Source organism: Microtus pennsylvanicus, chromosome 18 (assembly GCF_037038515.1).
Source record: "Microtus pennsylvanicus isolate mMicPen1 chromosome 18, mMicPen1.hap1, whole genome shotgun sequence".
Taxonomy (NCBI): Eukaryota; Metazoa; Chordata; class Mammalia; order Rodentia; family Cricetidae; genus Microtus; species Microtus pennsylvanicus.
In genome coordinates, this window is record NC_134596.1 from 3,006,081 (window position 1) to 3,032,690 (window position 26,610).

Genomic DNA, 26,610 nt, shown 5'->3' on the forward strand with positions numbered 1-26,610 from the left:
AATCCTAACATCCCTTTTACAGCACATAGCAAACGCGCCCTCCACCTTTATGCTGGATTACGAACCGCCCAGGTGCCCAAGTGGAGAAACACACGAAGACGGGGGTGTGCATGGGCCTGGTTCTCTGCGTGTACGCTCCCCACGACACCAGTGGGAGGACAGTCGAGTCATGTCCAAGTTTCTAAAGGAGCCTGCCCACTCCGAGGCAGGGCCGCTGATCAGGAAAGGGGGGGCGAGAGGTAGGGGCACGGACTCCGCAACAGGATGGTCAGGGACGTGCGTGTATCCGTGCGTGGCGGAAACACGTGTGTCATGTAGACCTCGGGTCCGACGACCCTGACTCCCCCACGCACACACTGATGAGGAGTCGAAGAGGCCGAGCGACTTCCGGAATCCGCTGTGAATCAGGGGCACAGATCGGGAGCCCGCGTTCCGGAGCAGGTCTTCAGTGAGGCCTTCTGAGGCTACCCGGGGTGGGGGTGGGGAGTGTACAGTGCGGAGTCAAACAAGCCCCCTCCACCAAGACCACACCGACCCGCCCTTGGTGCCTCAGCCAATCCTGGATCCTGTAGGCACAAGCCCCACCTTCCTGAAAAGCTGCACTCTTCCAGGCTGGTCCACGCCCCTACAGACAATTGCGTAGGGCCCGCCCTGCCCTGCAAGCCCCGCCCCTTGTAGATTCCCAAAGCACCAAACCCTGCCCTTGGGGACACACCCCTCCCACGCGTGGCCTTTCTCTCCGCACTATACCCCTTGGAGAAGCCCCACCCCGTACCTGGAGTAAGGGGGCGGAGGGGCGTCATGCACACCCGAGGCTGCTAACGCCTGCTCGTAAGTGGGAAGGCCTGGAGGTAAGGGTGGAAACAAGGGCGTCGGGGGAGTCAGGGGACTGATGAGCCCGGTCCTGCGGACAGAAAGAGAGTGGTTAGTATAAAAGCTACCATGGAGTTTAAGAGCACTGGCTGCTCTTGCTGAGGACCCAGGCTCCTTTCGCAGCACACACATGGCGGCTCAGAACAATCTGTAACTCCAGTCCCAGAGGATCCGACGTCCTCTTATGACCTCTGATTGTACGAGGCATACATGTGGTACATATACATACATGCATGCAAAACACCCATACACATAAAATAAATCTTTAGAAGAAATGAAACAAAACCTACATGACCAAGGGGTTACAGACCAAGAGACCGAGGGTGGGAGGGGACAGAGGGGAAGAGAGATGGCCCAGAAAAGTGCCTCAAAGGACAGCCCGATGGACATAGACAGGTAGACATGAAAATGAGCCTCGAATGTACACTCTCATCCACAGAAACATGGGAGCACCAAAGTAACAGAACATCAGGTGGACAGACAAGACAAAGTTCAGCAGAGCCACACAGACAGAAACACAATTCTGAAACATTTAGTTCCAAAATTTCCCAAATCCACTCTTTTAGCTAAGGTCGCCTAAGCTGGCTTCAAAACTTCCAACAACCCTGCCTGGCCTCCCAAGCATTGGAACTGCATGTGTGAGTCACCCTGCCCAGCTTCCAAATCCATTCTTTTACATTTTAATAGATTTTTTAAAGATTTATTTACTTATTTATTACGCAGCGTTCTGTCTGCATGTATGCCTGCAGACCAGAAGAGGGCACCAGATCTCATTGCAAATGATTATGAGCCACCGTGTGGTTGCTGGGAATTGAACGCAGGACCTCTGGAAGAGCAGCCGCCAGTGCTCTTAACCTCTGAGCCATCTCCCCAGCCCTAAATTTCTATAATTAAAGTACAGTTATGTATTCTATGGGTGTGCACACATGCTAACACACAAATGATGGTCGGAGGAGAACTTGGGGGAGGGTTTTCTCCTCCCACCACGCAGGTCCTTGGACTAGAACTTCAGGTTGTCAGGTCTAGGGGGGCCCCAGAACCCAGGCCATCCTATGTCCCTGCATGGGCAGCCTTTCCACAGGCCTTCGACTGCTGATCCTACACCTTCACTTCTCTTTCCAGTTTATTTTGAGAAAGGTTCTCCTTAAGTTTCCCAGGCTAGCTTTGAACTCACATCAGAGTGGAAAGGTCTTGAAAATTTTTAGATCTTCCTGAAGTGACAGGAAGGAAGCGCCGTGATACCCAGCTACTGCCATCAGACACCCTGTGAGCCCCTGCTGATGTGACCTGCACCCATGGGAAAGGCCGTGCCACAGACAGCAATGGACAACAGCCCCGGCTTGCATTCCACCCAGTGTTGACCTCTCTGAAGCCTGGTTCTCAGAAGACTGTTAGGTCTCAACTTCACATCGACTTACTCTCCATAGGCCCGTGGCTCCAGACTGGTCTTGCCCCTCAGATCAAGCCTTCTCCCTCCCACTTTGCTCTCCATCATTCCCCCCTCCCGGAAGACCCCTTACTCTTGCTGACTGGACTCCTGCACTCTGGGTCGGCGCTGCCGTCGGTAGTGCAGATACCAAAAGGCTCCCAAGCCAGCCAAGACGATGAGCAGGATCCCAGAGGTGAGTCCCACCGCCAAGCCTGCAACATCTACTCGTCCACGCCCTGTGGGTAGAGGGTACCACTGTCCCAGGGGCTGCTACCTCCTCCAGATTCTCTATTCTTTTCCCTAAGGGCATGGGCTAGGAAGCAAGGCTGCTCTGAGTCCCCTTCCTGCTACTCTGGCCTCAGGCAACAAACACTAAGGCTTTCTCAGAGCATCTGTTTCTTGCTTTGCAGAACGGGAACATGAGCCCTACCAGTCTATCATGAAAACTCACTGAGATCTGAGTAGGGAGCCATGGCTCCGGCCTGTCATCTCAGCGGTTTGGGAGGCTGAAGCTGAAGTCTAACGGTGAATTCAAGGTCAGCCTGAGTAAGTTAGCTAGACTCTGTCACAAAACCACAAATGAAAAGGGTTTTGGATGTGGGCTGCAACTCAGTGGTAGAGCAGCTGGCAGTGCACTTCAGGCCTCAGGTTCATCCCTACTACTGGAGAGGGAGGGAGGGGGGGAGTGAGGGAGGGAGGGAGGGAGGGAGGGAGGGAGGACAGTTCATTGCAAACACGCTAATGGCATATCTTCTACTTCAGCTGAGCTGTGTCAGCACAGCACAAGAAGAAGGGGCCGTTCCACAGGACTGCTTCAGCATGTTCAGGGATAACAACAGATAAGCTGGCGGACACCTTCAACAAACTAAGGATGCAAAAGGAGACTTTAACATCCTTGCCCTCAGTCTGACGTGGTTTTCTTTTGGCTCCTTTTATTTTTATTTTTATTTATGCTTTTTCTCATACTGGAGACTGAAACTAGGGTTTTTGTTCTTCTTCTTTTTGGTTTTTCAAGGCAGGGTTTCTCTGTGTAGCTCTGGCTAGCCTAGAACTCACTCTGTAGACCAGGCAGGCTTTGAACTCACAGAGCTTGATCTGCCTCTGCCTCCGGAGTGCTGAGATTAAAGGTGTGCATCACTGCTGTTTCAATGAACTTCTAGCTTTAAAAAAAATTATTTTTGCAGGGGGATGGTGGCTCACACCTTTAATCCCAGCACTCAGGAAGCGAGGCAGGCAATCTCTGTGAGTTCAAGGCCAGCCTGATCTACAGAACAAGTTTCAGGACTGGCTCCATAGCTACTGAGAAACCAAAAAGAAAGAAAGAAAGAAAAGAAAAAAGAGGGTGTTGGATCCCCTGGAATTGGAAGTGGTGGTTGTGACCACTATGTAGGGCTAGAAACTGAACCTAGGCCCTTTAACACTCTCTAGCAAGTATTCTTTTTTTTTCATATCTTTTTTTTTAAATTTATTTATTTAACTAGCAAGTATTCTTAATCCCTGAGCCATCTCTCTAGTCGCCTATTGGTTTCCTAAATAATCCATTCTATTATTTTATTTGTATTTGTGTGTATGTGTAGGGGAGGTGGTGCACGTGTGTGTGGATGCTCAGAGATCAAAGAAAGGCACTGGACCTTCTGGAGCTGCTGGAATCATCACCAGTTGTGAGCAGCACTCAAATGGGGTCCTGGGAACCAAGCTGAAGTATTCTGTAACAACAGCAAGCACTCTTTAGTGCTGTGCCATCTTTCTAGCCCTTACTGCTGATTAAATAAGTGTGTGTGTGTGTGTGTGTGTGTGTGTGTGTGTGTGTGTGTGTGGACAACCTCCTGAAGTTACTTCTCTTACTCTACCATGTGGTACCTAGGGACAAGCACAGTCACCTGCTGAGCAGTCTCACTGGGGTGCCTTGTTTTTAGAGACCTGTTCTCTCATTAGGAGGGGGCTCAGTGACTTGGGCGAGCTGGTTACCCAGGGAGCCCCACGGACCCTCCTGTCTCTCCTCTCCCACAGTGGGATTACAACCCAGCTTTTCCCTGGAGAGTCAGGGGATCAAACTAGGGTCCTTGGGGTTGCATGGCCAGCACTTTACCAACTAGTCCATCTCTCCAGCCCTTGTTTTTGTTTTATTGAGACATGGAGTGTCAAGCTGGCCTCAAACTTGATATGTAGGTACAGGCTGGCCATGTACTAACAATCTTTCTGCTTTGGCCTTTGGAGTACCTTGGATTGTGAGGCCAAGGCCGGGGCCATCAAATCTGGCTACCTCCTATTTCCACCTCAAACCTTGCTTTTAGCTTGCAGTGAGAAGATAGGACTTTTAAAGATGGGCAGATTTTAGGTGATCCAAGGAGCCTCTAGGCCTTGCTAGGATTGTAGACAAGGAACTATCTCCCCTAGCAACCGGTTCCACTGTGAGGACTACAGTACAGACCCAGGGTCTGTTGCTAAGGTGCATCTACCCCTAGCAACCAGGCCATGAGGGGGTGGGGCAGCTGGAGCCTAGAGGGGGTCCTTCAGCTGGGCAGGAGGCTCTGGTCTTCCAGCTAGGTACAGTTGCTAGGGAGAAGGCCTCCTTAGCAACCAGGCAGACTGTGGCTGGCATGGGGCTGTGGGGGAGGGGAAGCCAGCCAGGTAGTGCTTCTGACTTCCTCTGTCTGGCCTGGCCAGGGCCTGTTGCTAAGGAGCAGCCCCCCTTAGCAACAAGGCTCAAGCCAGGATGAGGACTTCAGAACTCAGAGGAGGGGCTGGGGTAGGCAAACTGGACAGGTGAGAATGGCCAGGCTTCCTACCCGAGCTCTGTTGCTAGGGCACAGCCCCACTAGCAACCAAGATGCTGGTAAGGGGCTGGGGCTCTGGAATCTAAAGGAGGACCCAGGTTGTCCTATCAGAGCTTGTCCTTCTGATAGGCCCATGACAATAACACACCCACATGCCCCCTCCAGGGGTTGGGCCCTCCTATGAATCTGCATGCAGTTGTGCTGGGTTTTCAGACAAGGGCCATAATGAAAAGGGAGGGGACACCTTGTCAGTCATCTCTGGACAGCATGGGATTTGAGGGAAGGAGGTCCTTGTTTGTGTGTGGGGAGACTTTGGATTGAACTCTAGGGCTAAGGGCCGCTTCCCGGAGCAAGAGGACTGAGGACCACTCACCTCCCTTGCCATTGTAGGTGTAACGTTCCCAGTAGCGTTCCTAGAAGGAGGGGACGAGAAGGGGAAAGCAGCAGCTAGACATGGAGCAGTCCCCACAGCCAGTCCATGCTGGTATTTGAAACCCCAGGGAGGCAGAGAGGGTCCTCTGAGGCTCTCACCGTCAGTGTGTTATCCTCAAAGTATTCCCGGGCCTCCTCCCAGGAGCACCTCTCCTCGTGACACTCCCGCTCCAGGTTCCCAGGGGTCAGCAACTCCAGGTCCCAGTGGTTAGCCCTAGGAACCCGCCTGTGGCCAACTAGGAAACTCTGGGCCTCCGGAGGATTCAGGAAGATGTCAAGAACTAAGGACATCAGGGTCAAAAGCAGAGAGTCCTTAGGATTGAGTTATGGGGTTCTGAGGGGTGAGGGCCAGGCTTGGAAACCCCTGGATCTGAGCAAGGAGGGCCGGGGTCTGGGTAGTTGGGTATGAGGGTGAAAAACTGGAGTCTAGAAATCTATTTCTGAAGGAGGAAGGCTGAGGCTGGACTTGTGGGTTGGAGGGAAGAGGCTGGGACCTAGACTTTTGGGTCTGAGGGAGAGCTGGGGTCTGGATTCCTGGATCTGAGGGAGAAGGGCCAGGGTCTGGGAAGCCAGGAAGTATCCTGGGTAGGAGAAGGCAGAAATTAAACCTCTGTAAGGCTCTTCCTCAAACACTCACCTTGGTTTTGCTCTTCATAAGGTAAGGTGTCCAGGCAGGTGGTCAATCCCATATAGACTAAGAGCAGGGAAGGATGGCCCCTCATGTTGTGTGGATTCCCAAATGCCTCAGCAGAGTTATGAGGCAAGAACTCCCTGCCTGGACTCTGCAGTCAGTGAATGAAAGAAAAAGCAAACACTCAATCTGTAACCTATGCCAGACACTATTGGTCTGTATCAACTCATTTGGATTCTCAAAACAATCCAATTTGAACAATCTCCTGCCATTCTATAGACGAGAAAACTGTCACCAGGTGGTAAAGCGACTTGCCTACGCACCAGGTATTCGAATGTGAGAGGAGGGAGGACCTCAGAGATGGCAGTGCCTGCCCCATGATGAGCACAAAGTCCGTGTGCTCTCGTCTGTCCCTCTGCCGTATCCACAGTACCATGTGACACTGTAAGCAATTTCAACAGGTTCATCCGCAGCCCTGGTCCCTTCCAGCCTGGCAGGTTCCATTCCAAGTCAACCTCCCTCTGCCGTTGCCTCATCCAACCCCAGAGATCAAAGATTATAGGACAAATGAGGTCCTAAATTTCTAGATCTGAGGTCTTGAGAGAACGCGACCCTGAACTCCAGGGCCCAGGATTTAGGGTCCCAAGTCTCTGGATCCCAATGGTGTGGGAAGTCAGGACACCAGAGCTCCCCTCCACACCCCAAGTTTCTCTGAGAGCAGTATCCACTTACCTGCCCAGACCTGGGAGCCCTGCCTCTCTTCTGTAATGAAGACCCCCTGGGTCAGCAGTACCCAGCTGTGAAAAAGGGGAGGGGAGGAAGGAGGGGTGCTTCTCTTCGGTAACAAGGCCCAATCCCGGCTTCTGGCAGGGGGCGGGGCTACTGGTTACCTGCTCTGGGAGGGGACTCAGGTAAGAGACAAAGTACTTAAAGGAACCTTAGGACCAAGGGCTCCGGGGACACAGTCCCACATAGGAGCAAGACTTTGCACATTACGGAGGGATCTAAGGAACCTTATTAGAGTCTCCTCCTCTCTCCTTTCCCAGCCCGGCTCTCTCCCTACAGACAATTTGCTTGGCAGAGCCAGGAAAATAAATCTTGAGTCTCTAGAGATCTACAAACTGGTGGGAACGGAATGCTTTGATTCCAGGAATAACTGGGCGGTACCACATCATATCTGTTTGCTGAGGGTGACTGACGTGGACAGCTTGGCCTCGTGATCTTTTGATTATTGCTTATTCTATAACTTAGGCAAAAATCGTCTCTTAAGATGTAATGGGAAAAATAGGTATATATTTGGGAAAGTGGGTATCAGAATATCTGGGCGAAGGAGTTAGTCCTTAAACTCAGACTTGAAAAGAATCAAAGCAACTACACCACTCTGCCTAACACAGGTTAAGTGGTCTCCGATAGTCAAGCCACTTTCGCTCACCGGAACCTTCGAGTTGTCACTCACGTTTCGGTGGGGGGAAGAGAAGAAGAAAGGACTTACCAAACCACGAGAAGCGCCTCCACTACTAGGGGCAGTATTATTTCCGGTATCTGCTGCTGAGCGGAAGTGGGAGGGGTGTAGTGGAAAAAAAAACAGTACTCTTTTCCGGTTCGGGACACAGTTGAAGCCACGACGGATCGGCTTTGTGAGGTGAGCTGCAGGCGGTGTGGGGTCGCGTCGCTAAGAGTTCCTTCTTGTGGGTGGGATATCTGAAGTTCCGAGGGACACAGGATAAGGTTTCGCACTCCGACTTCCTGTTAATCATTAACAGAGCGCTCTGACTCCTTGAGTTGGAAGCTGAACTACATCTCCCAGGATGCCTTGCAATATGTCGTCATCATCCTGACCACTCTTAGAAAATGTAGTTCCGTAGTGGAAAAGGGTCCGTACCACTGCAGAAATGAACGTAGGATTACCTGGAATAGTGAAGAGTTGAGGCAGGATCCCTTAATCCGCTTCAGTTTTCCAGACAGTGGTGAGGAGGACGATGAGCAGTAGTGGATAAGGCCCTAAAGGATCCTTGAAAGAAGTGAATTATTTTACTTGAGACAGAGTCTCACGTAGCCTTCGCTGTCCCAGAACTGGCCTCAAACTCAAAGAGATCCACCTGCCTCTGCAGCCCCGAGTGTTCGGATTAAAGGTGTTCACCACACCCAATCACTTTTCCCCATTTGTTTATTTTTAATTTTTATTATTGCTTTTCGAGATAACCTTGTGTAACAACCCTGGCCACCATGGACCTCACTTTGTAGACCAGGCTGGCCTCGAACTCAGAGATCTGCCTGACTCTGCCTCCCAAGTGCTGGAATTTAAGGTGTGGACCACCCGGTGATTTGTTTTTTGAGAGAGGGTTGCTTGCAGTGCAGGATGGCAGGATCTCTGTATGGAGATTAAGATTTATTTATAATGGGCGTAGCGCCCCTATATCCAGAGAGCCTGGGATGTTTGAGTGAAAGCGTCATCCCAGCCCCTGGCATCCATATAGCCTAAGAGTCTGGAATATTCGCGTGGAAGTTCCATTCCAAGCCCCCTCCCCTGGGAGTTGCCTTAGTCCAGACTCCACCCCTGAGAAAACCTGCCAAAGGATGACCCCTCCCCAGAGATTCACAAGACCCCTCCCACAAGGAATTTAAACTGCCACCCAAAGAACAAACTCGTAGTTTTCTGGTCTTCCTTCCCCAACTCCTCTCTGGGGTCCTGGAAAGCCGTCCGGGAGCATTGGTATCCAGTAAACCTGGGCTTTTTCTAATTCGGTTTGATTTGGTCTGATTCAGATGATTGCATTGTTAGAGAAGTTTGTAGGGGGTGCAGAAACTTTTTAGTGGACACATCTTTAACCCCAGAACTAGGGAGGCAGAAGTAGGTGGATCTCTCAGGGAGTGAGGCCAGCCTGGCTCACATATGCTGCTCCAGGCCAGCAAGAGCTACATAGTGAGACCCTATCCCAAAAAGGAAAAGGATTTTATGTGAATGAGTGAGGTTTTTGATTTTTTGTTTTGGTTTTGCTAGACAGGGTTTCTCTGTGTAGCCCTAGCTGTCCTGGAACTCACTCTGTAGACCAGGCTGGCCTTGAATTCACAGAGATCCACCTGCTTCTGCCTTCCAAGTGCTGGGATTAAAGGTGTGCGCCACCACCACCCGGCTTGAATGACCGTTTTGCCCTGCTTGTATGATTGTGCACCACTCGAATATGGTGCCTATAGAGGCCAGAAAAGGGCCATCAGCTCACCCGGAACTAGAATGAATCACGAGCTGCCGTGTGTATGTTAGACTCAAACCCAGGTCCTCTGGAAGAACAGCCAGTGCTCTTGGCCTCTGCCCAATCTCATCTGCCTCTTCATTTGTTTTTGTTTGTTTTGTCTTTGTCTTGAGACAGGTAGGCCTGTACTGAAATTATAAGCATGCAGCCACCACTCCTAGCTCATGTTGTTCTTATTTTTCAGTGAGCTTTATTGAGATATAATTTCACGTAATATATACTTTGCCCACTTAAAGCAAACAATTCGAAGTGTATTCACAGAGTTGTATGGGCATCACCACTAACAATTTTAGAGCATGTTCTCTGGGTGTGGTAGCACAAACCTGTAATCCCTCCTGTTCCAGGGGATCTAATGCCCCCTTCTGGCCTCCAAGAGCACCAGACAGGAGCCTGCTGTGCAGATCACTCCGTGGCCTTGGCAGCAAAATCAGAAGTTCAAGGTCATCCTCAGGCTGCCTATAGTATCAGAGGCCAAGCTGAGCTGTCTCAAGTCAACTTTAGGACATGTTTAACATCCCCAGAGAAATCCTGTCCTACATTCTTTGTCACCTCAGTCTTTCCTACCCCCAGGCTTTGGCAGCCTCTGAATGCCTATGAATTTGCCTGATCTGCACATGTCTCCTACCTGCAGTCATACAGGTGTGGGCTCTGTGGCTGGCTTTCCTCACTCGGCATGTTGTTTCTAGGCCCTCCATGCTATATCCTGACGCCTGTCTGTGGGTGCACAGTATTCTGTTACATCCTGACTGTCTGTCTGTGGGTGCACAGTATTCTGTTACATCCTGACGCCTGTCTGTGGATGCACAGTATTCTGTTACATCCTGACTGTCTGTCTGTGGGTGCACAGTATTCTGTTACATCCTGACTGTCTGTCTGTGGGTGCACAGTATTCTGTTACATCCTGACTGTCTGTCTGTGGGTGCACAGTATTCTGTTACATCCTGACTGTCTGTCTGTGGATGCACAGTATTCTGTTACATCCTGACTGTCTGTCTGTGGGTGCACAGTATTCTGTTACATCCTGACTGTCTGTCTGTGGATGCACAGTATTCTGTTACATCCTGACTATCTGTCTGTGGATGCACAGTATTCTGTTACATCCTGACTGTCTGTCTGTGGATGCACAGTATTCTGTTACATCCTGACTGTCTGTCTGTGGATGCACAGTATTCTGTTACATCCTGACTGTCTGTCTGTGGATGCACAGTATTCTGTTACATCCTGACTGTCTGTCTGTGGATGCACAGTATTCTGTTACATCCTGACTGACTGACTGACTGACTGACTGACTGACTGACTGACTGACTGTACACAGTATTCTGTTACATCCTGACTGACTGACTGTACACAGTATTCTGTTACATCCTGACTGACTGTCTGTACATAGTATTCTATTACATCCTGACTGTCTGTAAACAGTATTCCGTTATATCCTGTCTGTCTGTGGATGTACAGTATTCTGTTGTGTGAGATACGGCACATTTCACTTCTCCTTCAGTTGATGGACCGTTAGAATTGTTTCGACTTTTTGGCTGTTGCAGCTGGTGCTCCTGTGCATATGTGTGTGCGACTGTGCACATGTGTGTACAACTGTGCACATGTGTGGATGTGTTCTGACATTCCCTGGGAGTAAGGTCTGTTGGTCACGGCTGTGGCGTCCTCCGGAAGAACTTCCTCCTCACATTGATGTGTGTGCCTCTCAGTTCCTCTTCATTCTCACTAATGATTTATTTATTTTTGCCTGCATGTATGTCTGTGTGAGGGCACCAGATCCCCTGGAGTTACAGACAGCTGTGAGCTGCCATGTAGGTGCTGGAAATTGCACCCAACTCCTCTGGAAAAGCAGCCAGTGTTCTTAATCACCTCTCAGCCCTCTCTCCAGCCCCCTATGCTCACTTAACTGTTGGTTACACGTGGTTATAATAGTAGGGCGTGAACTGGTTCTTTGTTGTGGTTTTTATTTTAATTTTGTGTTTGCGTGGTGCTGGGGGTGAAATCTCTGAGTGTATGTCGATGCTCACAGAGGCCAGAAGAAAGCATTGTATTCTGGGGTTACAGGTGGTTGTGAGCCCTCAGTCATGGGTGCTGGGAATCGAACTCTGGTCCTTTACAAGAGCAGCAACTACTTTAAATCCCTGAGTTATCTCTTCAGCCCCAGCTTTTGTTTGTTTGGTTGTGTGGTTGGTTGGTTTTTGGTTTTGGTTGTTTTTAGTATTTCGAGACAGGATTTCTCTGTGTAGCTCTGGCTGTCCTAGATCTCACTCTGTAGAGTAGGCTGGCCATGTGGGTGCTGGGAATTGTACCCCGGTTCTTTGGCCTTCTGGCAACTGCAACTGGTTCCCCTCTCCCATATGACACAGCCCAGTCTGGTTAAGTCCACTCTGAACCCTCCCAATTGTCCCTGCCTCTGGGCTGTGCTCTCCTGACATCTGTAACTCTCTCTGGGCTGTGCTCTCCTGCACATCTGTAACAAACTCTCAGGGCTGTGCTCTCCTGCACATCTGTAACAAACTCTCTGGGCTGTGCTCTCCTGCACATCTGTAACTCTCTCTGGGCTGTGCTCTCCTGCACATCTGTAACAAACTCTCAGGGCTGTGCTCTCCTGCACATCTGTAACAAACTCTCTGGGCTGTGCTCTCCTGCACATCTGTAACAAACTCTCTGGGCTGTGCTCTCCTGCACATCTGTAACAAACTCTCTCTGGGCTGTGCTCTCCTGCACATCTGTAACAAACTCTCAGGGCTGTGCTCTCCTGCACATCTGTAACAAACTCTCTCTCTGGACTGTGCTCTCCTGACATCTGTAACAAAGTCTCTCTGGGCTGTGCTCTCCTGCACATCTGTAACAAACTCTCAGGGCTGTGCTCTCCTGCACATCTGTAACAAACTCTCTCTCTGGACTGTGCTCTCCTGCACATCTGTAACAAACTCTCTGGGCTGTGCTCTCCTGCACATCTGTAACAAACTCTCTCTGGGCTGTGCTCTCCTGCACATCTGTAACAAACTCTCAGGGCTGTGCTCTCCTGCACATCTGTAACAAACTCTCTCTCTGGGCTGTGCTCTCCTGACATCTGTAACAAAGTCTCTCTGGGCTGTGCTCTCCTGCACATCTGTAACAAACTCTCTGGGCTGTGCTCTCCTGCACATCTGTAACGAACTCTCTGGGCTGTGCTCTCCTGCACATCTGTAACAAACTCTCTCTGGGCTGTGCTCTCCTGACATCTGTAACAAACTCTCTCTGGGCTGCGCTCTCCTGCACATCTGTAACAAACTCTCTCTGGGCTGTGCTCTCCTGCACATCTGTAACAAACTCTCTCAGGGCTGTGCTCTCCTGCACATCTGTAACAAACTCTCTGGGCTGTGCTCTCCTGCACATCTGTAACAAACTCTCAGGGCATTCATTGTGTGTGTATATGTGTGTGCGTTCATGGTGTGTGTGCATCGTGGTGATGTGCGTTCATGGTATGTGCGCATTCGTGGTGTGTGTGTGTGCGCTTTCATGATGTGTGCACATGTGTTCATGGTGTGTGTGCATGTTCATGGTGTGTGTGCGTTCGTGGTGTGTGTGCACGTTCATGGTGTATGCGCATTCATGGTGTGCGTGTGTTCATGGTGTATGTGCATTCATGGTGTGTGTGCGTGCATTCATGGTGTGTGCACGTGTGTTCATGGTGTATGTGCATTCATGGTGTATGTGCGTGCATTCATGGTGTGTGCACGTGTGTTCATGGTGTATGTGAGTGTTCATGGTGTGTGTGTGTGCTTTCATGGTGTGTGTATGCGTTCATGGTGTGTGTGCGTGTTGATGGTGTGTGTGTGTGTGCATTCATGGTATGTGCATATTCATGGTGTGTATGTGTGCTGATGGTGTGTGTGTGCACGTGTTCATGGTGTGTGTGCGTATTCATGGTGTGTGCGCGCTCATGGTGTGTGTTTGTTCATGGTGTTTGTGTACATATATGCATTTTGTGTGATGCTGGGGCCATTGTGTCATGGCACACAAGCTCAGAGGCCATCTTTGTGTCTCTCCTCATGCTTACGTGGGTTCTGGGGTTGGAACTCAGGCCGTCAACTTGCACAGCAAGTTTTTTTTTTACTCATTGTGCCGTCTTGCTGTCCCATTAAAGTTTTATTACCTTTATTTGTTTGTTTGTATAGCTGTATGTTATGTGTGCACACAGACATTCATGCCACTAAACTCTTGGAGGTCAGAGGACAGCTTGCACAGATTCTGTAGACAGGTTTTCCCGTGGACCACCAGCTCACAAGTCTTGTCCCACTAGTTTCTCACTGAGATTAACCAGTTTGTGTTTGTGGTCGTCTACATTTTGCCTTTGCCTTGTGGCTTTTTAGCTCTCTTCCATCTTTTTTTTTTTTTTTTTCCTGAGACAGGGTTTCTCTGTAGCTCTGGCTGTCCTGGAACTAGCTCTTGTAGACCAGACTGGCTCGAACTCAACAGAGATCCGCCTGCCTCTGTCTCTTAAGTGCTGGGATTAAAGGCATGCGCTGCCCCACCTAGCCCTCTTCTTGCACCTCCTGTGTCCTCTCCATATTCCTGGCGTCCCCTCTCATACCTTGACTCGTCTCCTCTTCCTTTCTCTTTGCCCAGAAGTCCAGCCTAACCTCTTCCTGCCTAGCTCTTGGCCATTAGATTCTTTATTAAACCAATCAGAAGGTGCTGTGACAAAGACACATCTTCACAGTGTACACAAAGGTTACTCTACCACCTGGAGCCTGGGGCTGACCTCAGGCTGTCAGGCCGGCACCTTTTCCCCCTGAGCCGTCTCAGCACCTGGCCAGGCTTTTTTACTTGTTTTGTCTTCCCTTTGGTGTTTTGTTTGATTGACTCTGTGTAGCCCTGGCTGGCCTCAGCCTCAAGAGATCCGCCCACCACTGCCTCCACTGCCTCCCAAATGCTGGGATTAAAGATGAGTTACCACCACTGCCGTCACCCGGCTGTTCGTTTTGTTTCTAGTTTTTACACCTCTGCAGGCTGAAGAGATGTTTCAGCTTTAAGGGTTTCTCTTGCTCTTGCAGAAAACCCATGTTTGATTCCCAGCACCCACACAGCAGCTTGCAATCGTCTGTAACTCCAGTCCCTGGGGATCAGACACCTTCTTTTGACCTCTGAAGACACGAGACACCCACAAGCGGGGATAGACACATGTGCAGGCAGAAACTCATACGCACAAAATAAAAATAAAAGTACAATTTTCCGCATTAAAATAAGCTTCTAGCTGGGTGGTGGTAGCTCATGTTTTTAATCCCAGCAGATCTCTGAGTTTGAGGCCAGCCTAATCTACATAGTGAGTTCCAGGACAGCCAGTGCTACACAGAGAAAGCCTTTCTCATGAAAGGAAGGAAGGAAGAAAGAAGAAAGAAAGAAAAAGGAAAGGAAAGGAAAAAAGAATGGAAAGAGAAGGGAAAGAAAAACGCCCCTTGGGCCTGGAGAGTATCTCGGCAGTAAGAGGGCCTAGATGTGGTTCCCAGAACTCCCTCCCCCATGTCAGGCAGCTGTAACTTCAGCTACAGGCGATCTGACATCTTCTAGCCCCTGGGCAGCTACACATGTGTGGCAAAACATACACACAGGCATATACAGAAAGAAAAATAAGATCTTGGGAAAAGATGCCCCCCTTTTTAGCTGTTCCTCTCATCTAAAGAGTGAGTGTTTCACCAACGCAGCAGAATCCTCTCCCTGTGGCCAAGAGACGCCACCCAGTGCCAAATACTTCAAGGTCAAGGCAGCTGGGGCCTAAGAATAAAGCAGGGATTGGCCCATGCGGTCAACACAGCAGAAGCCCAGGGGACTGGGAAGGGGGCGCGAGTGAGAGGTGCTAGATCAGAGGAGGCTGGCAGGTAGATGCTGGACTGATACTCTTAACAGTGGGCTGCATCCGTAGCATCGTGCCAAACTACCTAAGCTGTCCTTGGATTCTCTCTTTAGCCCAGGCTGGCCTTGTAGTTATTGATAATTTTTAAAATTTATTTATGTATTTTATGTGTGAGTGTTGTATCTGCCAGAAGAGGGCATCAGACCCCATTATAGATGGTTGTAAGCCTCCATATGGTTGCTGGGAATTGAACTCAGGACCTCTGTTTTTTTGTTGTAGTTGGTTTTGTTTGTTTGAGGCAGGGTTTCTCTGTAGCTTTGGAGCCTGTCCTGGAACTAGCTCTTGTAGACCAGGTTGGCCTTGAACTCATAGATATCCTCCTGCCTCTGCTTCCCACGTGCGCCACCACCATCTGGCTGAACTCAGGACCTCTGGAAGAGCAGCCAGTGCTCTTAACCACTGAGCCATCTCTCCAGCCCTGTTTGTAAATTTTTTATTACATTTTATTATTTATGTTTTGTGCATGTGAGTGTGTGCATGCATGCATGCATGCTTGCTTATAGGGGAGCATTGTGTGTTTGTGTCTGCATGCAATGCAGCCAGAGAACAGCTTTAGGAGTTCTGTTCTCAACTTCCACTATGGTCATCAGGTTTGTTCATAGAGTGCTTTCACCCTTTGAACCCCCTCGTGGCCTATGCTCGCATCCTCAACTTGGCTTGGCCCGGAGCACACTGACTACAGAGGGTACAGGATCACCTCTCTAGAGCGGGGATGGCTTCCAGCTGAAGGTCTGCACTGGGGCTGGAGAGATGGCTCAGTGGTTAAGAGCATTTCTGCTCTTCCAGGCAACTCTCATTGGTTCATAAAAAAGAATTAAGTAGGAAAAAGATCTCTGTTTTCAGTCTGTGTAAATGTATCAAAAAACAAAAACCGATGCCAGCAGGAGGGGGGGCCATCAGAACTGGGGTACCCATCTCACAAGTTCTGTGTAAGGCAAGTGTTTCAAGGCAGCCAGAAGAGATAAAGTGGCCGGGACATCTGGGCGCTGCCTGCATCCAGAAAAGATGGCGGGGACTACCCTGATCCCTGGAGTCTCCTTTCTCTCCTAGAGCGCACCCTGAACACTGGACTCAAGGCGCCCTCTGGCCCTTACTTCCCCAGTGCTGGGCTTGCAGGGCCCCACAGCTGGCTTCCCGCTCGCCTTTGACATTTGAGTCAGGGTCTCATCATATGCTCCCATCCCTACTCATTCTGTAGCTGGGGTTGACCTTGAATTTGTGACCCTACTTCTTCACCCTCCCAGGTGGCTGGGAGACAGGCCTGTGACAGCAGACTGGACTTTTATTTTCTGTCAGTCTGCTAGAATCTTTGTAACATTGTACTGTGTATAATACTTGCTTGCTTATTCTCTCTTTTTTTTTTTTTTTTCTTTTTCGAGACAGCGTTTCTCTGTGGTTTTGGAGTTCCTGTCCTGGAACTAGCTCTTGTAGACCAGGCTGGTCTCGAACTCACAGAGATCCGCCTGCCTCTGCCTTCCAAGTGCTGGGATTAAAGGCGTGTGCCACCACTGCCCGGCACTTGCTTATTCTCATGCCTGTACACTACACTGGACTCATCCTGACTTAACCAGAAAGGCTACCCCACTCTCATCCCTGTGAAGAACCACACCCACCCATGGGTGGCGCTAGAACATTGGTTCTCAACCCGGGGGTCTCAGATGTTTAGGTTACAGTTCATAACAGTAGCAAAGTTAGTTATGAAGTAGCAACAAAATGATTTATGGTTGGGGTCACCACAATGTGAGGAACTGTATTAAAAAGGGCCACAGCATTAGGAAGGTTGAAAAGCACTGGTCTAGAACTTTCTACTTCCTCAGGTGCTGTTTCTCCAGTATGATCTTCCTCGAGGCCAAGTTCCTGATCGTGGCTGTGTGAGTGAGAAAGTCACCCAGACCTGTTTCCCAGGCTGGTTTCTTGCTTGTGATTGACATTTGACTATGGAGTCAGAGCACACCACTTCTCCACAGCCCCTGCCATTGCCTCCAGGAGGTTTTCTGCATCCTGCTGTGATGTCAGGGAACTCCAATGCTCAGAATTTCAGAATTAGAGCCACACGTGGTGACGCACACCTTTGATCCCAGCCTGGTCTACAGAATGAAAGGAGAAGGAGAAAATGAGTAAATTTCTTTTTGTTCTTTTTGCTTTTGTTTTTCTTGAGACAGGGTTTCTCTGTGTATCCTTGGCTGTCCTGGAACTCACTCTATAGACCAGGCTGGCCTCGAACTCAGAGATCCGCCTGCTTCTGCCTAGTGCTGGGGTTAAAGGTGTACGCCACCACCACGTAGCATTTTAAATTGTTTTATTATAAAAATTAATTTTATTTTTTGGTTACAAGAATCTTGCCTGGATGTGCGTTTGAGCAACACAGGTGTGCCTGGTGCCCAGGGAAGCCAGAGAGGCATCTGATCCTCTAGAACTGAGTCCTGGGTGGTTGTGAGCTGCCGTGTGAGTGCCGGGACTGAGTCTCTGGTAGAGCAGCCAGTGCTCTTATCCTCCAGTTCTGGCCCCCAAATTTAAATGGCCTAGGCATGGTGGCATCTACCTGTCACGTCCAGCACTCTGGAGGTGGAGGCAGGAGGATAAATTCAAGGTTACTCTCAACCTCATAGCTTCAGAGACCAGTTTGGGCTTTTTGAGCCCTGGTACCGTGAACATCAATTAGAGTGCTGTTGGCTGATTGTTCACTGCAGACACCACTGTCCCCCCACAGGTGTTCAGAGGGACTGCCGTGGACAGTATAGAGTCAGGGTGTGCCTGCTGGGCCGACAGGGGCGCTGACAAGAGGACAAGAACCCCTACTTAGTTCTCTCTTGTTTTCAGACGGCACGTGTGTGGGCTTGCAGCCAGTCAGGTGACTTTGTGGCACTGGCTCTCTCCTTCCGTGTTTCTGTGTGACACAGGCATTGCACGTAGGTCATTGTCTCATTGCCTCTGCAAGGCAAGCCCCTCCACCCCGAGCTATCTCATGGCCCTCGATTTGTGTTTCTGAGACAGGGCCCCTCTCAGCCCTTGCTGTCTGGAACTTGGGTCAACGCACTCCCCCCTCACCTCAGCCTTCTGAGTACTGGGATTGCAGGGGTGGGAACCTGGTTCACCTCTCTCTGGAGCACACAGAGAGCAGAGTGACTTCTGACCTGTCATGTGTCCCCACACTCGGGTCTGGAGAGGGTGTCACCCCGTGTCAGCCCCGCTGCACGCTGCAGAGCCTCAGTCTTCGTTGTTTTTTATTTTGGTTTTTGTGTGTTTGGTTTCCTTGAAGAGCTGTGGTTAACCTAGGGCCTCTTGCATGCTAGGGAAGTGCTGTGCCTGCGCTCTGCCGGGCCACATCTGAGGTGACGTGCCTGCTTCACAGTACCCGGCCTGGCTTGGTTCTTCATTTTAAAATAATCAGTTAATTTGTTGCGTGTGTGTGTGTGAGAGAGAGAGGGAGTATCTCCTGGGGCTGCAGTTACAGAACTTGTAAGCTGGAGTATCTCCAGCTCTATTTTTTTTTTAATATTTATTTATTTATTATGTATACAATATTCTGTCTGTGTGTATGTCTGAAGGCCAGAAGAGGGCACCAGACCTCATTACAGATGGCTGTGAGCCACCATGTGGTTGCCGGGAATTGAACTCAGGACCTTTGGAAGGGCAGGCAATGCTCTTAACCACAGAACCATCTCTCCAGCCCTCCAGCTCTATTTTTTTATTGCAGAGAAGTATGAGTAATTGAGTAATTATCAAAACAGTTTTGAATATAAAGATATGATATTGGGTTAAAATGGGAAACGTGGTGAAAATATAAGTTCATGGAGAAAAGAGGACATGTAAAATTCATTTTTGTCAAACTAGCTTTTTAAGACTTTACTATGTATACAGTGCTCCGCATGCATGCTTGCAGGCCAGAAGAGGGCGCCAGATCTCAGTACAGATGGTTGTGAGCCACCATGTGGTTGCTGGGATTTGAACTCAGGACTTCTGATAGAGCAGCCAGTGCTTCTATCCTCTCTCCAGCTCCGAAAACAGCTTGTTTAAGAGTTTGCATGTATGTGGGGTTTTTTTTTTCAGATGTATAGTGGAAATCATGAAACCACTGTATTTAGATTACACCAGCTACATTTTCAAAAACAGTAGAATGATGTTATTCTAAAATCTCCAGGGTGGAGAGATGGCAGAGATTAGCAATGACCGCCGCTCTGCTAGAAGATATGGGTTAGGTCCCAGCAGCCACATGGCCGCTCCCAGCCACCTGTAACTCCAGCTGCAGGGGACCTGTCACCCTCTTCTGGTCTCTGAAGCTCTCCTTGCAGGTGATGCATATTCAGACAAGCAGGCGCACACATAGACACATAAAACATGTTTTTCCCCCCCCACAGGTAAAATGCTTTTATTATGTACAGATCACATTCAAATAAAGCATCACCTCTGGACACAAGAGCCAGTCCTGGCTTTTCTGTGAGCCCCCAAGAAAGTATAAACCATAGCCTCTAAAGAGTTCCTTCTCTAGTCAGGTGTGGGTGCGCACACCTTCCCCTTTAATCCCAGAACTCAGGGCAGAGGTAGGTGGAGCTCTGTGGGTCTGAAGCCAGCCTGGTCTATAAAGCCAAGTTCCAGGACATCTAAGGCTATTACAGAGATACCCCCCTCAAAAATAAAATAAAAAAGAGAAAAGAAATAAAAAAGAAAAACAGTTCCTTCTGATGAAGGAGAGAGTGAGTATGTGTGTAAAAGCTGATTCTATGGCACCTTGCCAGCATCGTCTGAAACAATACACTCCTCGTCTGGGAATGCACACCACTCAGTCAACCTCCATCTTCTTATTCTGCAAAGAATCAATGAAGGATTGCCACTCTTTTGGGTAAAAACGCTTATAGACATTGATCTTATTCCGAATCTGTTTTGGGGTATCTTGATAGTAATTCTTTTCATCCCGGGCCATAGCCTTATAGTCTTCCCCATGATTTTCCACCATGTAATGAACATATTCAATGAGGTCCCGAGACAAGGTATTTCCTTTCTTTTCTGGGAGGCTGGCTTCTGCTTCCAGGTCATTTACCACGTGGGGCTTCCGTACAAGGTCCTTGGGTCTCTCCTCCACGTCTACCTCCATGCCCTTTACCTTTCTCTTTCGGAGGGGAACCGCCTTGTTGGGGTCCATGGCCAACCCCATCTCCGCCAGGTTCTGCCGCACGGATTTGGTGTGGTCCCAGGCATGTCGAATGTGAGAGCACTCGATCCGTGGAGCTGCCTTCCGACGAGCATTCCGGTTCAGACGCTTTCTGTTGACATTGTAACCGAACTTCTGCCTCCGAGTCTTTCCCTTGGCCTTGGGCATATCGCAGACTGCCGCACCAGGAGCTCAAACTCATAAGCAGAAGCTCTAACTCTTGACCACACTACCAGAACCGCGTGTTAACAGGCTCTACGCGCAAGCAAGGGCGCCCATAAAACATGTTTAAAAGTCAGAGTTTCACCAGCCGGTGGTGCACGCCTTTACTTTTCTTTTTCTTTTTCTTTTTCTTTTTTTTGGTTTTTTGAGACAGGGTTTCTCTGTGGTTTTGGAGCCTGTCCTGGAACTAGCTCTTGTAGACCAGGCTGGTCTCGAACTCACAGAGATCCGCCTGCCTCTGCCTCCCGAGTGCTGGGATTAAAGGCAGGTGCCACCACCACCCGGCTTGGTGCACGCCTTTAATCCCAGCCCTCAGGAGGCAGAGGCAGGTGGAGTCTGAGGCCAGCCTGGTCTACAGGATGAGATTCTGTCTCAAAACCAAAAGTTAGTAGCCGGTGCTGCCTGATTTTCCTTCCTCCCTGCTTCAGACTTGTACTGCTGAGGCTCAGGCTGTGCCTGGGGAGTTGATGAGGCATCTGGGGCAGGCTGCTGTTGTTGTGGGGTATCCTGGGGTCACCCCAGCCCAGCCGTTGCCCCTTTCTCCCACAGGATGACGCGGCACGGCAAGAACTGCACTGCAGGGGCTGTCTACACCTACCACGAGAAGAAGAAGGACACAGGTACCTTTGGGGATCTCTCTCACCTCTGTTTTCCCCTCTGTGGGGCCTGGCTGTTTGGCTCCTCTGTTGTCCTATTCTGCCCTTGAATCCCTGTCATTGCCCTGTACTAAGGATGGTGACCACAGGTAGCAGGGCCGTGTGGCTCATCTAACACATCCCTGGATACCACCTTTGCAGAAAGGAAGGCTGAGAGCCACAGTGGTCCCCACTCCAGGAGAGGGGAGCCAGCCATGACCTTCTTTACCCCTCTGCCCCACTGTGAGGGAGCAAGGCTGACATAACCGTGGCTTTCTCAGGTTCCACTCAACCCCCACATTTCCTTGGGCATCTGGTGAAAGGTATGTCCGCATCCATCACCACCTTTCTCTGTCCGCAGCGGCCTCAGGCTATGGGACCCAGAACATTCGACTGAGCCGGGATGCTGTGAAGGACTTTGACTGTTGCTGTCTCTCGCTGCAGCCCTGTCATGATCCTGTGGTCACGTGAGCAGGGGAGGGGCAGCAGGGCAGCTGGTGTGTGTGGGTTCACCCTCTCAGAGCCGCAGAGCTATCTCCAGAGACAGGCAGCTGCTCCTCCACCACCAGTGGAAAGAGTACATTGCTAGCAGCTGGGGCTGGGCTCGGCAAGTGGAGTGCTTTCCTAGCCTGCAGGAAGCTCTGAGTTCTCAGTGCCACAGAAAACCAGGTGTGATGCACTCAGGCAGCGCAGACGGAGGATGGGGGTTCAAGGCAAACCTCAGCTGCATAGCAGTTTAAAGCTAACCTGAGCTGCAGAACATCATGTCCCACAATAAAATGAAAAGAAATGGACTGAAGGGAGAACATGGGAGATGTCACCTAAGGATGTGTAGTGGTACCCAGGGTAGGGAGGGCGTGGATGGATGCTGGGGTGAGGATGCTTGATGGTGGTACCCAGGGTGGGCATGAATGGATGGATGCTGGGGTGAGGATGCTCGATGGTGGTACCCAGGATAGGGAGGGCGTGGATGGATGCTGGGGTGAGGATGCTCGATGGTGGTACCCAGGGTGGGCATGAATGGGTGGATGCTGGGGTGAGGATGCTTGATGGTGGTACCCAGGGTGGGCATGAATGGGTGGATGCTGGGGTGAGGATGCTCGATGGTGGTACCCAGGGTGGGTGTGAATGGGTGGATGCTGGGGTGAGGATGCTCGATGGTGGTACCCAGGATAGGGAGGGCATAGATGGATGCTGGAGTGAGGATGCTCGATGGTGGTACCCAGGATAGGGAGGGCATAGATGGATGCTGGAGTGAGGATGCTCGATGGTGGTACCCAGGGTGGGCATGAATGGGTGGATGCTGGAGTGAGGATGCTCGATGGTGGTACCCAGGATAGGGAGGGCATAGATGGATGCTGGAGTGAGGATGCTCGATGGTGGTACCCAGGGTGGGTGTGAATGGGTGGATGCTGGGGTGAGGATGTTCGATGGTGGTACCCAGGGTGTGTATGAATGGGTGGATGCTGGGGTGGGGATGCTCGATGGTGGTACCCAGGGTGTGTATGAATGGGTGGATGCTGGGGTGAGGATGCTCGATGGTGGTACCCAGGGTGGGTGTGAATGGGTGGATGCTGGGGTGAGGATGCTCGATGGTGGTACCCAGGGTGGGTGTGAATGGGTGGATGCTGGGGTGAGGATGCTTGATGGTGGTACCCAGGGTGGGCATGAATGGATATAGAAGTGAGTGGATGCCATCTTGTGATGAAGCCCAGGCCCACGCTTTCCTCATCCCCTCTCTGCAGCCCAGATGGCTACCTCTATGAACGGGAGGCAATCCTGGAGTACATCCTGCACCAGAAGAAAGAGATTGCCCGGCAGATGAAGGTGATGGGTGCTGAGGAGAAGGGAAGGGACTCAACGGGGCAGTTCCTTTTCTCTGCCTGGAGCACCATCCACTCCCACTTCTGTCCAGATGTTTCCAGGCAGCATCTGTGTTGCCTTCCTCTAGGCCAGGATCTCTGGGGCCCACCCTGCTCTAGGAACCTGAGACCCCTGTGTGCCTACACCCTCTGCTGTGCTTGTGCTGGGATGCACTCTGCAGGAGCAGCTTCCTTGGCTCCATGCACATGGCGAGGGGGTGTGTGTGGTGTACAATGCCCTGTCATCTATGCGATGACCGCCAGAGGGCCCCACCGAGCAAGTGGGAGACACAGATCTCTCTAGGTGCCCACGGTGACTCTGGTCCTTCCTTCGCGGTCTGGCTTTCTGGCGCTCAGGACACTGAGGGGTTGTTTTGTTTTTGCTCGGGCCAGGGCTGGAAGCCAGCCCTCACCGGCCGAGCCTTTGCAATGCTCCTGCTTCCCACCGCTGGCCCCAGCGTGCTCAGACTCCATGTCCTCCCCTCAGCCCGGTCCCCAGCCCCCCCTCCCCAATCCTGGCGCCACTGTCGACACCTGCTGGGTGCCAGGGGGACTGAGCAAGGAGCGGACCTTTCCTGTTCTGGCCACATAGGACAAAGCACACTGTACTGGTCATAGACTTCCAAGCCAAGCTCCCTGTGGCAGGACAGGGGTTCCCTGGCCAGCTCACATTCTTTCTTGAGCGCTTAGTGTGTGCCTCTCAGTCTCAGCACTTTGGAGGCAACCCCGTGTGGCAAGAGATGTAGCTGTTTGTAGAGTGCTTGCTTAGTGTGCACGAAGCCCATGGTCCCACACCCAGCACCTTATACCAGATGTATACAGCACCTTATACAAGATGACTTGATTAGTGGAAAATCAGGAGTTCAGGGTCACCCTTGAGTTCCAGGCCAGCCTGGGCTACATGAGCCCCTGTCTCACCTTGAGCAGGCCCTCCCAACAGGAAGACTCTAGGTCCCACTCTATCCGAGTAGGAAGCCAAGGACTCAGAAAGGCCAGGGCCACCTTATCACACAAAAGCAGCAACCATTGCCAGCCCCTGCCAGAGCTGCTCAGGGCTCCATCCTCCCGCTGGTGGGTGCTGAGCCAGGCCCTCTTCCCCTAGGCCTATGAGAAGCAGCGAGGAGCCCGCAGGGAAGAGCAGAGACAGCTCCAGCGAGCAGCAGCCGAGGACCAAGCTCGAGGCTTCCTGGAGAAGGAGGCAGCCATCGTGAGCCGGCCCCTCAACCCCTTCATGCCCAAGGCTGCCACCTTACCCAACACAGGTGACAGGGAACACCTACCCTTCGCCAGGGGTCTTGAGGGGATGACTTCCTGAGGTGCCTATCCCAGATTCTCTCTCCACAGATGGTGAACAACCAGGGCCCAGCACGGGTCCCCCAGGGAAGGAGAAGGACAAAGTGCTGCCCAGCTTCTGGATTCCCTCACTTACGCCCGAGGCAAAGGCCACGAAGCTGGAAAAACCAGTGAGCTCTCAGTGTCCCAGCCCCTCGTGCCCCTTACATGTTGACCCCTGTCCTTTCTTCTCTGTTGACCCTTCCTCTGCCTGCAGTCCCGCACCGTGACCTGCCCAATGTCTGGGAAGCCACTACGCATGTCAGACCTGACGCCGGTGCGCTTCACGCAGCTGGACGACTCCGTGGACCGCGTGGGGCTCATCACACGCAGTGAGCGCTACGTGTGTGCAGTGACCCGAGACAGCTTGAGCAACGCCACGCCGTGCGCAGTGCTGCGGCCCTCGTGAGTAGGGTTGGGAAGAAGAGTCTGGAGGCATCCCAGGATGCCCTAGGGCTGACCTTCGCCGTGTCTCCCTGCAGTGGGGCTGTGGTCACTCTGGAGTGTGTGGAGAAACTGATTCGGAAGGACATGGTGGACCCTGTGAATGGGGACACGCTGACCGAGCGCGACATCATCGTGCTGCAGCGGGTGAGTTGCCAGTGCACATCCCAGCCCCTGCCCCCGCCTTGTACCTGTCGCGCCCGCGGCGGCGTCCTCCACCCTACCCTCCTCCCACCACTTCCCTCTTCACACACGCTTGGGTCCCACAGCACCTTGTGTTTTTCTTTAGCTCCTCCACATTTTCCTGTGCTTTCCTCCAACCCGGGACTTCTCCCCGCAGTCCCTCCTGTGTCCCAGGTCCCCTCCATCCCCTGCCCTGAGACTTATTTTTCCCTGGTCTACATAGGAGCCCAGCAGGCTCCCCCAGCTTGTTCTTCTCCTCCTTTCCAGGGCGGGACAGGCTTTGCAGGCTCAGGAGTGAAGCTGCAGGCGGAAATGTCCCGGCCAGTGATGCAGGCCTGAGCTATGACCTAATAAACCTGCCTGTAAACCGACTGATGTCTGGTGCCTCACTGTACAGAAAGAGAGGGCTTGGGGTAGGGGCCACTCCAGTCCTGGGCCGGCCCTAAGCTCCTGGAAACTGACTCTAAGCAGGGACAGGAGCCTGTCAGTCATGTCTCCTCCAGGCTCATTCAGGATCAAAGGGCACTGCCCAGGAAGGGTGGGCTCAGGGCATAGCACATTCCCAGGCCAGCTAGCGGAAGAGCCCTCCCTGCGTGGAGCTGCCCCTATGTGCCCTTAACTGCAAGCAACCCTGCAGACCCAAAGCAGGTGGCACACACTCTTAATCCCAGCACTCGTGAGGCCGAGGCAGGCGGATCTCTGAGTTCAAGGCCAGCTCTGGTCTACAGAGCGAATCCTAGGATACCTGGGACTACACAGAGAAACCCTGTTTGGAAAAACAAAAACCAAAAAAAAAGGAATCCCAACTTTCTGAGTGTGTCCAGCTTTCCTCTGTATTCCCACCCCCACCCAAGCCCTCTGAACTTGTTTTGTTTCTTTGGTTTTGGTTTTTTGAGACAGGGTTTCTCTGTAGCCTTGGAGCCTGACCTGGAACTAGCTCTTGTAGACCAGGCTGGCCCCAAACTCACAACAGAAATCTGTTTGTCTCTGCCTCCCGAGTGCTGGGATTAAAGGCGCGTGCTACCACCGCCCTGCATGAACTACTTCAAAAGTAACACAGGCCTACCTGCACCCCCAGCTCCAAGTAAAACGTAGCTTCCTTTTTCCTTTTCTTTTTGTGCGGGGAAGGGCACACACTAAGAAAGTGTTCAAGAGTTCCTATCTTTTAATTTTAAAAATGTTTGTTCTGTGTGTGGGGCTTGGGGGAGGGCCTAATAACCTGTGTGAGCCGCTGGAGCCTGAGTTCCAGCGTGGACAGCCTCGTTGAGCCGCTGGGAGCAACCTCTGCTCCCCTGTGCAGCCCCAAGTGTCTCATCTCAGGTAGCCTGGGTTGGTGGCCCATGCTTTCATCCTAGCACTCAGGAGCTGAAGCAGGAGGATTGCTGCAAATACTAGCCTAGCCTAGCTACATAAGACTGGCTCATGTCTTTAATCCCAGAGCTTGGGAGGCAGAGGCAGGCCTGGTCCACCACAGAGCTACCTCAAGGACAACAAAGG

General features: G+C 51.3%; 2 protein-coding genes, 1 long non-coding RNA gene and 1 pseudogene across 5 annotated transcripts; 2 read left to right on the top strand and 2 right to left on the bottom strand.

The window, feature by feature from the left end:
* Window positions 1–337: 337 nt before the first annotated feature.
* On the bottom strand, window positions 338–7,758 carry Prrg2 (proline rich and Gla domain 2). Of its 3 annotated transcripts, XM_075952807.1 has the most exons (8): window positions 7,635–7,682; window positions 6,875–6,939; window positions 6,149–6,293; window positions 5,611–5,792; window positions 5,453–5,492; window positions 2,394–2,538; window positions 776–904; window positions 338–464 (listed from the first exon to the last, which is right to left on the bottom strand). In XM_075952807.1, the coding sequence occupies exons 3-8, from the start codon at window positions 6,231–6,233 to the stop codon at window positions 446–448; spliced, it is 600 nt and encodes a 199-aa protein (XP_075808922.1). In that variant the 5' UTR covers window positions 6,234–6,293; window positions 6,875–6,939; window positions 7,635–7,682; the 3' UTR covers window positions 338–445. The 3 variants fall into 3 exon arrangements, with proteins under 3 accessions (XP_075808922.1, XP_075808921.1, XP_075808920.1); XM_075952806.1 differs by lacking the exon at window positions 6,875–6,939 and having other exon boundaries at window positions 7,635–7,758; XM_075952805.1 differs by lacking the exon at window positions 7,635–7,682 and having other exon boundaries at window positions 6,875–7,099.
* Window positions 460–4,047, top strand: LOC142837621 (uncharacterized). The gene is made up of 4 exons (XR_012908300.1): window positions 460–831; window positions 2,301–2,495; window positions 2,608–2,848; window positions 3,880–4,047. It is a non-coding gene; the product is annotated as an uncharacterized LOC142837621 (long non-coding RNA).
* Window positions 7,704–25,484, top strand: Nosip (nitric oxide synthase interacting protein). Its single transcript, XM_075952801.1, has 9 exons — window positions 7,704–7,784; window positions 21,207–21,277; window positions 21,654–21,759; window positions 23,038–23,119; window positions 24,257–24,416; window positions 24,499–24,617; window positions 24,704–24,891; window positions 24,969–25,077; window positions 25,381–25,484. Exons 2-9 carry the CDS (start codon window positions 21,208–21,210, stop codon window positions 25,450–25,452), a joined length of 906 nt encoding a protein of 301 aa, XP_075808916.1. The 5' UTR covers window positions 7,704–7,784; window position 21,207; the 3' UTR covers window positions 25,453–25,484.
* LOC142837687 (nucleolar protein 16 pseudogene) lies at window positions 19,640–20,704 on the bottom strand (annotated as a pseudogene).
* Window positions 25,485–26,610: the final 1,126 nt, after the last annotated feature.